We start from the raw sequence: 13,866 nt of genomic DNA, 5'->3' as shown, positions 1-13,866 counted from the left end.
CCTGTTTCAGAAATACCGCCTTAATCATGAGCCTGCATTCACCAAGATTCAGCTCTCTTGAGTAATAACTGAGGGTAAATAAATTGGGACTGAGTCATTGTATTCTCCATTTGCAGCAGAAGCTCTAGCTGTCAATATTCCAAAAAGAATTCAGAATTATTTACACACCACAATTCTATATAATCATTCCCATGCTGTTTTAAAAGTCGTTAAGGCTAAACTCAAGTATAATTCAAAGCCACTAACATAAATGCCTAGATAAAACATTAAAAACTTTAATCAAAACTCAGCACCATCTCGACCTTCATTACATTACTTCCAAATATATTATAAGTAATTTGATGGCTCATTTAAAAAATTCATTATGATGGAGAAATAACTCCCACCGGAAAACCAAGTAGCAAGCAAAACAAACCTTATTGAAGTAATGACTTACTGACAACATGACTGAAATATTTCCATTACTGTGTCTTATGTCCAGATGTACTTTTATTTAACTATACAAATGAAAACTATACAAATGAAAACTCAACACATTTCCAGGTAATGGGTGTGCACATGTGAAAGAGACACATTTTGAAATTAGCTTGATTCCTTCATCTGCAATCTGAATTAACATGATTGAACTCTGTTCAAAGCAAATAAATTTAGCAGCTTTTCAGGGTGTTGCTGAATCAAAGTAGTTTTTGAAATATAATTTTTTTATCACACTGTTCTGTTCTAAAATCCTAGTTTTCAAACATGTATTTGTTAGGGGTGTGCACTGGCCATAAGATTAAGCTGTTATTTGTATCTGTAGCTTTGTAGCAAAGCTTGTGTGCAAAGTAACCCAATCTGTTTCAGAGCTGCTTTGCATATTTCCAGTTTGAATCTTTATTTGTGACTGAATTTGATCTGTAAAAATGAACCTCCGTTCCCCAGCTCCATTGATTGTAATGGGGAATCTTAAAATGTGATATTCCACCCCCCTTTTCACAATGATAGATGAAATTTGCAGGCACAGGACTCCATCCTGAATGGATTAAGCTGGCAAAACTGTAGTCAGATACACCCCAAGGACACCTTTCAAGCTCCCCCCCCCCAAGTCTCTTCCCCCCCGCCAGAATTCGATGCAATTTTCAGGTGTAGTCACACCTTCTGAAGGGATAAAGCCTGACAAATTTCAGAATGTTACCTGCAGTCTATACCAGATGGTGGGAGGTATCACTTACCTGACCTCCTGCCACTGGTGTAATTGTGGCATAACAGGAGGGAGAGGGATGAGGCAGCATTGAGATAGGAACAGTGCAAACACACTGGCAGGAACACCAGATTGGTTCCGCTGCTGTGTCCGCACCTCCCACTTTTGCATTCCAGCAAGCTATAGCAATGCAAGTGAGCCCTGCTGATTGCTACTGGCTGCCATGAATCTCCCCCAAGTTCAGATTTTACCATTTGGAGGTAGGTATAATAGGAATCCCACAGGAGCAGGGGTGGATAATGTTTGTGGATCCCCAGGAGAGACTTGAGTGAGGGAAATCTCTGCACCCCATCAGGAAATTGTGGGGAAACAACCTGTTCTCTCTGGGAGAAAGAAATCATTGACTTGCGTAAGAGAGGAGCAGTGGTGGTAAAGAAACATGGATCATCAGGCGGGGAAAATGCTGCTGTTGGGAAGGATCTTGTTACCCCAGTTGTTGGGGGTGGGGTGGGCTTTCTGGAAATTTTTGGAAGGGGAAAGGGAGGGGGGGAGGAGTAGTGTGGAAAAACCCCAGCATGGATTCACATACAAAACAATCACTTATTAAATTCAACATCCCTCTCCAAAATCACTGTGATTGGCATGGCCTGGGAAAAGAATTCACTGTGATTAAAACCTAGACCTGTCCATCCAAATGCAAGATCCTGCCCCCTCTCTACCTGCTCCCGGGCCCAGGATGGTTTCCCTAGTAAACTTGCTTTACCTTCTTTCTCTCTTTTCTTCTTAAAAAAAGCAGTGGGCAAATATCACACGTTTTTCCCCTTAGAAGATAAATACAATTGAGAAACCATATTGTTAGCAAAACACTGGATTCTGCACCATCCCAATTTCCCCCTGGCTCATCGGGGCTATTCCAGATTAAATATTTTGAGAATTGTTTACTACGCAATGCATTTGTGACCATGGAATAAATGAAGACATTCATAAATTAAACCTTCACATCCCTTTCCCATTGGGAAGAGCTCAGCCTCCTTAGGTCAGGGATGACTTCTTTGGCAGAATATCCTAATAAATGTGCAATCAAGCAAAGAACTCTGCCCTACAGCCAGACAGAGGAGCAGCTTCCAGTGCTACCAGCCCTTCAACCTTCAAGAACACTTAATTCAATAGTAGAAAGAAATTGCAGGAGAGTAAAGTCTCTAAGAGGCCAAGAGCTGTCAAGGTAAAAAAGAAGAAATAAAAAGCAATGAGTGCTTCTTTCCTCCTAATGGGATTTTGAGTCCGTTTGAGTTATTAATTGGCTAATAATCCTGAACCAGTTGCACATGTAGCTGCAGGCTCCCTGTTCTGAAGGCTGCATCAGCAGCAGTCAAGGGACACATCAGCAGAAATGTGACCTTTACCGTCCCTTCTGGCTGCATCTTCTTCTGCTGGCTTGATTTGAGATGAGCAGTGATAAAAAGGAGACAGTCTGAGACAAAGAGAGCTAGCCATTGTGCGGGGTCCCGCATAGCAATATTGAGAAGCAGGCACATATTGGTGCTTTTTCCGTGTTCAACTGAAACATTGTGTGTGCAAGACTAGGTTTTGCATGGTACACAGCAATCTATTGTGGACCAGGGAAAACAGAAGTCAGAAATGAGGAAGGGACACTGCCCCCTCAATTTCTCCTATTCTCTTTATGAGCATCATCTATTGTCAACTTGTGCTGGTAGAAAAATATTAGGGGGTGCATGGTCATAAGATGACAGGAACAGCCTGCTAGACTAGATATGGGCCCCAACCTAGTTACAACTTCTGGTTTCCAACAGTGGCTAGCTAGCTGGAAGCCGCTGAGAAGCCCACAAGGCTTATGATATTGGATCTCTCAAAGTTATATGAACTGTTAACATTTTGCAGTTTTCTTGTTTTTATCCCATAGGAAGGGGAAAGAGTAATTGACCTGCAGGTACAGAAACAGAATCGGTACCAAACTCCTGTTGTAAAACAGGTTCATCTGGGCCAGATTCAATTACATTGGTGCACTAGCGCACCTCAGTGCAATGAAATATAATTTTTTTAAAAAATTAAAAATTGTCCATTAGCACCTTATAGGCCAATTAAGTTTGTTCTGGTATAAGCTTTCGTGTGCATGCACACTTCTTCAGATACCTGCACGCACACGAAAGCTTATACCAGAACAAACTTAGTTGGTCTAAGGTGCTACTGGACAATTTTTTATTTCTTTTATTTTTATTTCATCTGTGTCAGAGCAATACGGCTACCTACCTGAATCAGTGCAATGAGTCATGCTAGCTCAATGGGACTTCCCCCCTCTGCTCACCCCATGTGCATTTGTGTCACCTCAGATCTTCTCAGTTCCTGCCAACCTAGCAGTTCGAAAGCATGTCAAAATGCAAGTAGATAAATAGGTACCTCTCTGGCGGGAAGGTAAACAGCGTTTCCATGCTCTGCTCTGGTTCTCCAGAAGTGCCTTAGTCATGCTGGCCACATGACCTGGAAGCTGTATGCTGGCTCCCTCGGGCAGTAAAGCGAGATGAGCACCGCAACCCTAGAGTCGTCCGCGACTGGACCTAATGGTCAGGGGTCCCTTTACCTTTACCTTTAGATCTTCTCAGAAGGGTGAGAGAACCCGTCAAACAATGCATGGAATTAGGAGAGGGGAGATCATTCTGTTTGGCAAACAGAAATGCTTACACTGATGGAACAATCCACCCTCCTCCTTTTAACTGATGGGAGTTTTAGTCTAAAACATTTGGAATCACAGAACTGTAGAGCAGGGGTCAACTAGTTCACACCCTGCAATTCAGGAAACACAGCTAAATAATCCCTGACAGATGGCCAACTGACTTTTGTTTAAAAACTTCCAATGAAGGAGAGCCCACCACCTTCTGAGGGCACTAGGTTGGAGAACGCTGCACTCTAGGATAGTGCCTATGAAGCCAAACTGCCAGCCTGAATTATTTAAGTGAAGGCAAACATCCCCCAGGGTCACTGGTCAAAACTCACTTGGAAAAATGCCTTCAAAAGATGTCAGTCAGGTCCTGAGATTACTTAATTCCAGTAGTCATGAACAGTTCAGGCATTGGTGGCTTTAAGGCTAGATTACTTCAATGCAGTCTAGACGGGGCTTCTCTCACACTTAATCCAGGAGCTGCAGCACAGTTGCTGGCAGGAGTGATGCTCACGGTGCATTCAAACATGGGGAATATTGCATTAGTTTCCCCAAATATAATGTTAGTGCTTCTGTCCTATTTTCTGACACTTCTTTCACAGCGCAGTACCTGTTACATTATGGAACTGTGCTTTTTTTTTTAACCAATATGCTGCCATGTTGCACTGAATTTCATTCACACCAGTGAGCATGGGTGACATAACGATGGATGTCATTGGATGCTTTCCGCAGGTGTCTGCCTCTGTTTCTCCATGATTCCACCAAGAAAATGGCAGTACCTACAGAAACAAATATTGCCCCAAATTTCACCACTTTACTTACATGATTTTCAGGCATAAGTGGGTTTTTTTTTTTCCTGGAGGCAATTAACACAGAAATGATCATTAAACTTACACTATATGCCGCTAGATTTCTACAAGTCATGTGAAAGCTCAAATATAAAGAGGAAATTAACAGTTAGGGAAATGGAATGAGCTGCCTTTGGGTTGCAGCCTGAATCTGCATATGGTTGCCCATTTGTTATTAGGGCAAGTTATCTGTATATGTGCTGTTAGTATATAAAGCCCTTAAGACTAGTTTGCCTGCTTAAAGCATTTTTGTTTAGATCAGCCCATCTAAACGTGTTGGAGTTAAATGGGTTTTATTTCTTTTTAGATACTGTTGATTGCAGTCTTTTGGAAGTTGTTAAATACCTGTTTTTACTGAGAATCTTGATGTTTTCTTCTATATTTTTGTAAACTGCTTAGGGGTGTGTGTGTGTGTATAAATTTTGCTAAATAAAGGCCTAGTTTACTCTTCCAAAAGACACATGCAATTCTTCAGATGGATCATGCACTAGTTTCTGAATGCCATTATCAATGTCAAAATAATGAGGTCATAATGAATTTGATGCCATAATATTATCTAGTACCCTTCCTACAACAAGTTTTTATATGAAATAACATATTCTTTACAGCATTGTTTAACAAAACATAATTTTGGATGGTTTTTTAAACGTGTCTTCTGGTTCTGTGCCTTATGGTCATATTTCAAAAGTATTTTCTCAGTTGTGTGGATATGGAACACATTTACGAAAGGGGAAAGTTGTGGTTACCAGCATTATAATTATAGATCATTCTTTGGCCATCGCATTACGGTATGCAGTACAAATTCTGCATATTCAGATCTCTCAAAGGGCCTTTGAAAAGAAAAATTACTTAAATCCTCTTAGACATATACTGGGGTTAAATTATGGTCCTTTGTGCATATTTTATTTTAAACTGTAACATTAAAGGAAAGGAAGCATAATTGGGGGGGCCTTTCTCTATTGTCTCTTCTCCCCCTTTTTGTTATGAATAGACCTGTCAGTTATGTCAAAGCAAATTAGGAAAACAACCAGATCACAAGCATTAGCACAAGTGGAGAAGATTAACATGTTTCAAATGTATTGTGCTTGCCTGATCTGCATTCTAAATCATCTGCTGGTTGATTGCCAGGCTGCCAATTGCATGTTAGACTTTCTTTGTCCTAACAGTTCCAGTTTATATATGCAAATAAAAATCATTTTAGGAATTCGAGAATGCAGCAGGGAGCAGCATGGTTCCCCCATACAAAATGGAACTTCTCTCCTAATCTCTTCCAGATTTAACTGATTTAAACCATCAAACAGAGAACTTGAATTTAAATCACCCATTTAAAATCAGCCAGTCTATTTGTGTTTATTTTGTAAGGAAAGGTGCATTGCATTGCACCTTGCCATTGAAATATGTTATTTTACAACTAAACAAGACCTTGACTGGTACACCTTACTTTTAAGGTACATATTCATATTGTCAGGAATTGTACTATTATAGCCAGTGCTTTTTTCTGGGGGGATGCAGAGGTACGCATACCCCTAGACACACTTTCACCACTAACTTTCTCAGTCAGTAAGCTGGTATATCAATACTCTAGGTGCCTTCTTCAGATTTTAATCTGTTTGTGTACTTTTGCCAACTGCAAAAAATTTAGACACCAATTTAATTATGCTATCATCTTTGGCTGTCCTTTGATGTTGGAGAGATTAATTCATCAGCTAGTTCTTCATAAAATGCATATTCCAAATGACTGCTCCAAAAGATAATGCTTTACATTTTCAGTTGTCTGAATCTCACAGGAGACACACACACACACACACACACACACACACACATACAGAGAGAGAGAGAGAGAGTGTGTACAACAATTGTTTCTACACTACTAGTTTTAGTTGGTAAGTTTAAAAATGGCTTGGATTCTAAGATAAGATCTTAAGGCGGTTGTGGGGAACTTTTGGCCATCCAGAGGTTGTTCTCATGGAACACCCTGTGCTCTGTGCCTGGTCCAAGGAGGAAGACTCTGGGGAGGGAGAGGGTCCCAGCAGGAGCTGAGGAGACCATGTGACAGCCCCCCTCAAGCGATCCGAAAGAGAGAGAGACATGGAAGCAAGCGACAGCAACTGGAAGGGGGGTTATTGTTTTGCTGTTTTGTTTTACTTATTTACCTCTTTTTATTCTGTATTTTATTTGGGTGTGTGGGGTGTGTGGCTACACACCTATAGCCCCTTAGGGGCAAGGTGTGCCTGGTAATGGGAGGACTACTTAAGGTGTGAGGAGGCTGGTTCCCTTGTGGGCACAACTTTCCTGGGTGGGCATTTGGCTAAAGAGTTGTGTGAGGACCAATGAACAATGGAGTGGGGTGGGAAGCAAAGTAATTCTACTAAGGTGGAGAGACTTGTGGGTAGGAAGGTAATAAAGCATAATATTTTTTGTTCTGCTCCTGTTTTTGTGGGAATTCTTCAACATTTCTACTTGGGGGAGAACCCTGATAGCAGCAAAGCATTGACTACTACAGGAACAATACAGTATAGATGCTTCAGAAACTGAAAAAAGAAGTTTTTAAAACACACAGCATAGAGGCTACAATATCCACACACAAAACCATAATAAAAAACACCACTTAACACTACAGATTTTCACCATTTTTGTCCATGATTTCCATTGAAAAATTGCTGAAAGCTATGTTTCAATTGAAAAACCCTGCCAGTAATTATTCCATTTGAGCTTTAACGTGACTTGGGTCTTCCTGGGCAGCTGTGCTACTGCTTGAACTCATCATACGGGGCGTACTTCAAAGTGAAGCACTTTTTAAGTATCCTTTGCTGTCAATGGGAAAGGTGTAAACATGTAACACAAGTCCTTTGTTGACATTAAACATACAAGTGGTACCTCGGGTTACAGACGCTTCAGGTTGCAGACGCTTCAGGTTAAAGAATCTGCTAACCCAGAAATAGTATCTCGGGTTAAGAATTTTGCTTCAGGATGAGAACAGAAATTGCGCAGTGGCAGCACGGTGGCAACGGGAGGCCCCATCAGCTAAGTTCTTAACCCGAGGTACCACTGTACTTAACTTTGGCTTGTGGAGCTCAATTGTCCTGCACAAACAAGCTCTGCTGCATCAGACAGATCTGATGGCTGTTTAAGGAAGCAGTTTAATTCTGCCATTAGTTTAGATGCCTGCTCCAGAGAATGCAGCCCACTGGGGAATTCTTCTTCTGTCTAACAGGGACAGGAGTGAAAGAGCCCTATTTGCATTCATTTCACTGGAGCTTGTGGGGAAGACATTGTTAGTGGTTTTACCCAGAGGCTGACTCCAGCCTTTCGCCTTAAATACCTTAACAGCTGGCAAAACTAGTTTTGCTTAGCACTAGACCATCTCAAACTGCCTACTCCAGAAGTTGTCAGATCTTACTGGCCACGGGATGATCTGTCTTGACCAGCCATCCTCTTTCTCTAAATAGCGTCCTGCTGAGAAAACAACATACTTATTTGCTGCTATCTTCTCTAGCACTCATAATATTTAGCATCTTCATGGCTAATAGCTTCTAGCTTTTTTATAATCCATTAAATATTTAAAAAGATGACCCAGTTGTCATTCAAAATAAAGGAGAAATTGTTGCTTTTAAAACTAGCTGCAGTAATTCAATTCTGTTTTTAGTGTATTTGGGGCTGGGAATCTGGTGTAGTGTCTCCTCCAAATTAGTTCTCTTGCTCTCCATTCCCTCTTTCTCCTTCTCAACTTTGTAGGCCCTAGTGGGGGCTGGTAATGGCTGAACTTCCCCCATTTGATTCTTTTGGTTGTCACCAGTAGGGATGGGGGAGAAATTAGACTCAGTTCACATTTAAAGCCAAATCAAATTCATACTTCCCAAAACAAAATGACAACTGAAACACAGACATCCTTCGACATTTGCACTTATCTAAATTTTTCAATGCAGCTCTCCAAACAATGTTTACAGAGATGAATTTATTAGGAGAAAAACATGTTAGTGGGAAATTGCTTGCGGAAATATGCACATTAGCCAAATGTGCATACAAAAAGAATGTGTTTATTAGGAAAAAATCACACAAAAATCCTGAATTTCCATGATGATTTTTTAAAATAAAAATTACTGCAGAAATGTGGAGCAGTGAATATAGGATTTAAAAATGAGAAACTCAGAGAATAAAAATTGACAGATCCTTCTATCCCTAGCCACCTGTTACAAGTATATTAAAGCACTATAAGCTAGGCAAATTCCTATTCCAGATCCAGCACATTTGAGGTTTAGTGACATCAGTAGTGCTCATCTCCTCATCTTTCTACAGATAAGGAGAGCTGACGTGTTGAGTTCTCTGGGGAGATTCCAAAGAGAGGATGTCCCCAGGGTTGGAATTTCCTGAAAAACCTGACATTGAGTTAATCTGCACAGCTGTTTTTTATTTTTCTAATTCCCATCTTGCTTTTTAATGTTAATGAGAAGCAAGTTATTCTACCCTCCCTCAGTTCCACTAAATGGGCAACCAATACTTCCATATTACCTGTATATTCATTATTATATGTAAACTACCATATGCATATTATATGTGTATATACTCCTGGTTCCTAAAGTATCCAGCTCATAAAGATACACATGCAGCAATGCATATCGCTGTATAAAATAAGTATTACTAATATACAATTATCCTGCAGAAATATAGCAGCTTGTCTCTTGTACATGCATTATGTGCATGATATACATATTTCTGGTATATAAATTTGAAATAATTAGGCTATTTTTTATTTTTAAAAGCCCAATAATGCATGAGCAGTGTGGACACAAGTGAGCACTAGATGACAGATGTTGTCAGATGTGAGTAAAGTTAAGTCACAAAATGGCTATCCTCATCCTTCCTCCTTTTACAGGAAGTCTACCACTAAATCTCTCCCTCTTCACACCTGTTCTGCAAGATGTGTGTGTCTGTGTGCAAGGAGTACACTTCTGTTAAACGTGTACTTTTTAAAAGACTTAAACCCTTAGAGGCTGCATGATGCCATATACATTATTTATTATGAAGAAATGAAGAAAACAGTTAAGGTTGGTTTGCAAACACGTTTGATTGAAAAGCTTGTGCAGGTCAGGCTTTTGCAGAGTATGTGGAAACATTGAGCCCATTGGAAACAATACGAGCCCAGACGGAGAAATAAACAACACACCTTGTGCTGTGGAAAATATCTGATTCTTCAGAAATGTGCAGTTTGGGAATTAGGAAGGTTTTCAAGAAATCAACAAAATTAAGCAGATACAGTAATCGTAATTGTTTCTTATTTTTAATTTGTTTGTTTGTTTGAAACGTTTAATGTACATTTATGGTAAATATTGTATATCTGATAACTGAACAACAATAAATGAGAAAGGGCAAAAAAAACCAACCAACAAAGGAAGGTTTTCAAGAAATAGCCATTTATGCAAGTGGTCTGAAGGCAGAGGGATATTTTACTTTGCTGCTGCTAAGCAGGCTTGGGTCTGCATACAGACCACACATTTATAACACAATTAAGGCACCCCTCGCACCCCCAACCCCCCCCATGGGATCTGTACCTTACCCTTACAAAGCTACAATTCACCACAAGGTTTCAATGAATGTGTGTTAACTTTACTTTAAAGGCATGTTGTGTACATAGTCTGGGCAAAGCCTAGATGGGTGATGCTCTGGGAACCACAGGTAAGCTAACTTTGATTCCTAGAAAGAAGAGAGGGGAAGGGATATACATGTAAAGGGGGAACCCTGATGTGTCCTTGATTTTACTTGTGAAATGTGAAGGTTTGGGTTAAGGAATGAACTTACTTTGTATAAAATAATTTGTACCCCACACTTCCTCCATAAGATCAGAGTGTTGCATAATGAAAACAGATACAAAAATAACAGACAAGATGAAACAATAGCAAATAATGCTGCAGCCAAAATATCTAGGAGTGCTCGGAAGCCAGATTAAAAAGAAAGGTTTTAACTGGGAAGGATGTTAGCTTGGCTCCTGCTGCTGGGCTGCCAAAGCCACCACCATGGCAAGCCTTTTCCCCCCTGCGTGAAATGGAGCACCACAATTCATGCTGCCCACCTCTGGGTTCCTTCACCTGGGCTTCTTTTGGGCAAAGCCTGAAATGAGCTGGAAAAGGAGCTCAGCCCTTATAAGTGCTTGTGGGTGTGTTGATATAGATGTGAAAAACCCTTTAAAGAAAATTCAGACAATGTTCTTCATGCTTTTAGCCAGCTGTAAAATCCTGAATGCTGCACACTGGAGTAGAATGTAACTCATTTTCTCATTGTATGATTAAAATGGTCCCAAGTTCCATGACCTTAAATGCGCACAGATGGGCATTGGCCCCACCCCCACCAAATATAAGTAAAAGTAATTCTGATGTTTTAGTACAAAATGAAGCATGCCAAAGAGCACAAAACAATACAGGGGAAATAACTCCCGTGCCCACCAACAAACATTGCCCTCTGCCATAATAAAATGAAGTGTTTGCATTATTTCTCCTTTTTGTGTCGTTATAAATTTCATTAATACTTTTTTCTAAAGCCAGCTCCAAATTGATGCACAATTAATAAGGCCAATTTCACACATCTATAATGGCCAGAAGTGGAGCATTTTGTGGGAACAATGAGTTATATGTCAAAGAGTACAGAGTGGCTGCAAATTCAATTAGAAGAACATTCTGCCTTATTACCATTCTTCAATGGCTCAGGAATGACCCAAGGTGTTTTACCATTTGAGACAAAGAACATGGTGTTCCCCTTTTCCCGCGTACAGAAGCTAATTGTGCTGGCACCTGAATCTTACTTCAAAATTGGTGATGGGAGAAGACCATACCTGAAGGCAGCAGGCTAACTTAGCGAGTGAAGGGAAGGTTATCCTTCAACAAATCACCACTGCTCCCCACCCTCCAGCATTTGCTGCCTAAGGCAATTGTCCCACTCTGTCTAATGGTAGGGTTAGCCCTGCAATAAATAGTTCAGCAATAGTGAAGGGGGTTTGCTGAAAAACACAGCTTGTTCACCTCCACTGCATGCAAACCATGTGCCCTTCCCCAAACACACAGATTCACATCTGCCTATGATACATTTGCACACTTGTTTGTGACAGCTGAATGAAAGAAGCAGCTCTGGAGGGTCTGTGCTAATCTAATAATTGGCTTTATATAAACAAAGAATGATCTATTCTTAACGAGTAAACAGTAGCCAAACCCATGCGAGGTTCTAGGTAAGAACCTCTCACAGGTGGATGAAATGGTATTAAATCTAAAGCCTCTGGCATTATTGTTCTCTGTGCTTTTTGAACTAGGCTATGTATTAAATCCAAGGACCTTGCCTTTCATGGGGCTGTTTCATGCACTAAATCCATTCAAGTCTCAGAGTGGCTCGTTTCAAATGGGAAGAAGCCAGCTGCTTTTCTACTCCTCTTCATTTCCTATCTGCCTTGACCTCTGCTTGCTATTACAGCATTCTGCCTTTCAGATTGATTTGTTTCTCTTCTTCTTCTTCTCTCCCAGGTCCGTCACAGGTTTGGACAAGGAGCCTGACCTTGTACACATGGAGGCTCGCACGACAGATGGACGTGAGTGTCTCTGCACCGAGTCTATAAAGTCAGAGAGGGAGAAACTGCATTTTCGTTTGGTTTCGTTTGGGTTCTTGATTTGCATTCTAATTGAAAGGGAAGATGTGGGTCGCCAGGCTCAATTTGCTGAGTGTTTCTATCCTTAAACTCCAAGGGGAACCAACAGTACAAGTTTCATTCCTGGAGGAAAACAACAGCTAAACTCAGAAAGCAAGCAAGAGCAAAACTGTTTGGCCAGGACTGAAAACTTGTGCTTGGGAGATTGTGAATGCACATATGGCCAATAAAGCTCCCTGCCGACAATCTATAGGCAACCCTTATTTTAGGTGCAACCAATATGTGTGTGATTGCACATTGAACCTAGAAGTGACCTGGAAACTTCACAAAAGATGTCACGATAAGGGTTGAATGGGGGTGGGACAGTGTGGGGCAGGGACAGGGCGGGGACAGAATGGGGTGTTTCAGTTGCACCCTATTTCACGCAAGCATGCAGTGACCCGGAACACAACCCACATGCAAATTGGGGGTTGCCTCTATGTATCAACATATCTATCTATCTATCTATCTATCTATCTATCTATCTATCTATCTATGTTCCTGGGCCAGGGAGCCGGTCTCCTCCTGCACCATCTTCCTTCATTTTCAGAATATGCCACCAGGCTATACTACGGATACAGTTATAGCTGGAGTGCCATTACTTGCTCCTTCCAATATGACATTTCTTGAAACTACTGATTTCTGTATCGTTTTGGCCATCCATCTTTTTCAGCAAAGGCCTTATTTGCTTCCCGTCTTGTATGGCAACAACACAAGCCATTTGAACACACTTACTGGTTCCTTGGTGATATTTTTTATTTTTAGCAAAGCAGCTTCAGGAGGAGAATTTGAGAACAGAGGAGAACCTGGAGGCACTGAACTCTTTCTCCAGTCTCTCTCTCTCTCTCTCTCTCTCTCTCTCTCTCTCTCTCTCTCTCTCTCTCTCTCCCCCCCCCCCATTCTAAACTCACCCCTGCAAGGTTTCAGTTACATAACAACGGGGATTCTTGCAATTGCACAGACATTTTCATTCCGTGCGGTTCTGAAGAAATGAGGGATTGGATAGAAATTCCTCACAAGGGAGGGGTTTGACCCTGCAAGCACCCCGATTGAATTCTTGTGAGCACATCCTGCTTTCCTCCACAACCTGCTTTCCTTCACCACCTACCCCATCATCCTCACCCAAGGCAACCCCCACAAAAGGCTCATTTTGTGGAATTGCAGGTGGCAGAGGGCTCTGTTAAAGACCAGCAGCAAGCAAAGCACAATGCTAGTTGCCAAGTTTTTTTTCCTGCAGACAGCATGGGAGCTGAGTCACAACCACCATGATATCCAGTGGAAAATGAGGCCAGTTTTCCTTTCCAGCCTTTTGGTTGCTCATAGGACCAAATTCATGTTTGGGGTGAGCACCAGCCTGCTCACCATCTCAAGAGGAAATAGTGTCATGTGTAATTAGACTAGGAAGTGCTTTGCCATTTCATGCTTTGGGGAAATCCTTGTATTCTCAAGGACTTAGGAGTTTTCTCTGTTATTGATCAACTGGCTTTGATTTTTTCAGTCA

At 41.1% G+C, this 13,866-nt stretch overlaps 1 protein-coding gene across 2 annotated transcripts in view; it reads left to right on the top strand.

The window, feature by feature from the left end:
* Positions 1–13,866, top strand: part of SORCS3 (sortilin related VPS10 domain containing receptor 3) — a 410,921-nt gene that overhangs the window by 278,380 nt on the left and 118,675 nt on the right. For both annotated transcript variants that reach the window (XM_033149721.1, XM_033149722.1), the window contains exon 6: positions 12,205–12,269. In XM_033149721.1, the coding sequence (XP_033005612.1) occupies positions 12,205–12,269 (65 nt within the window). The remainder of the gene's footprint in view (positions 1–12,204; positions 12,270–13,866) is intronic.

Source organism: Lacerta agilis, chromosome 5, assembly GCF_009819535.1.
Source record: "Lacerta agilis isolate rLacAgi1 chromosome 5, rLacAgi1.pri, whole genome shotgun sequence".
NCBI lineage: Eukaryota > Metazoa > Chordata > Lepidosauria > Squamata > Lacertidae > Lacerta > Lacerta agilis.
Note: the sequence above shows the minus strand (reverse complement) of the source record. Positions and strands in the feature narration are given on the sequence as shown.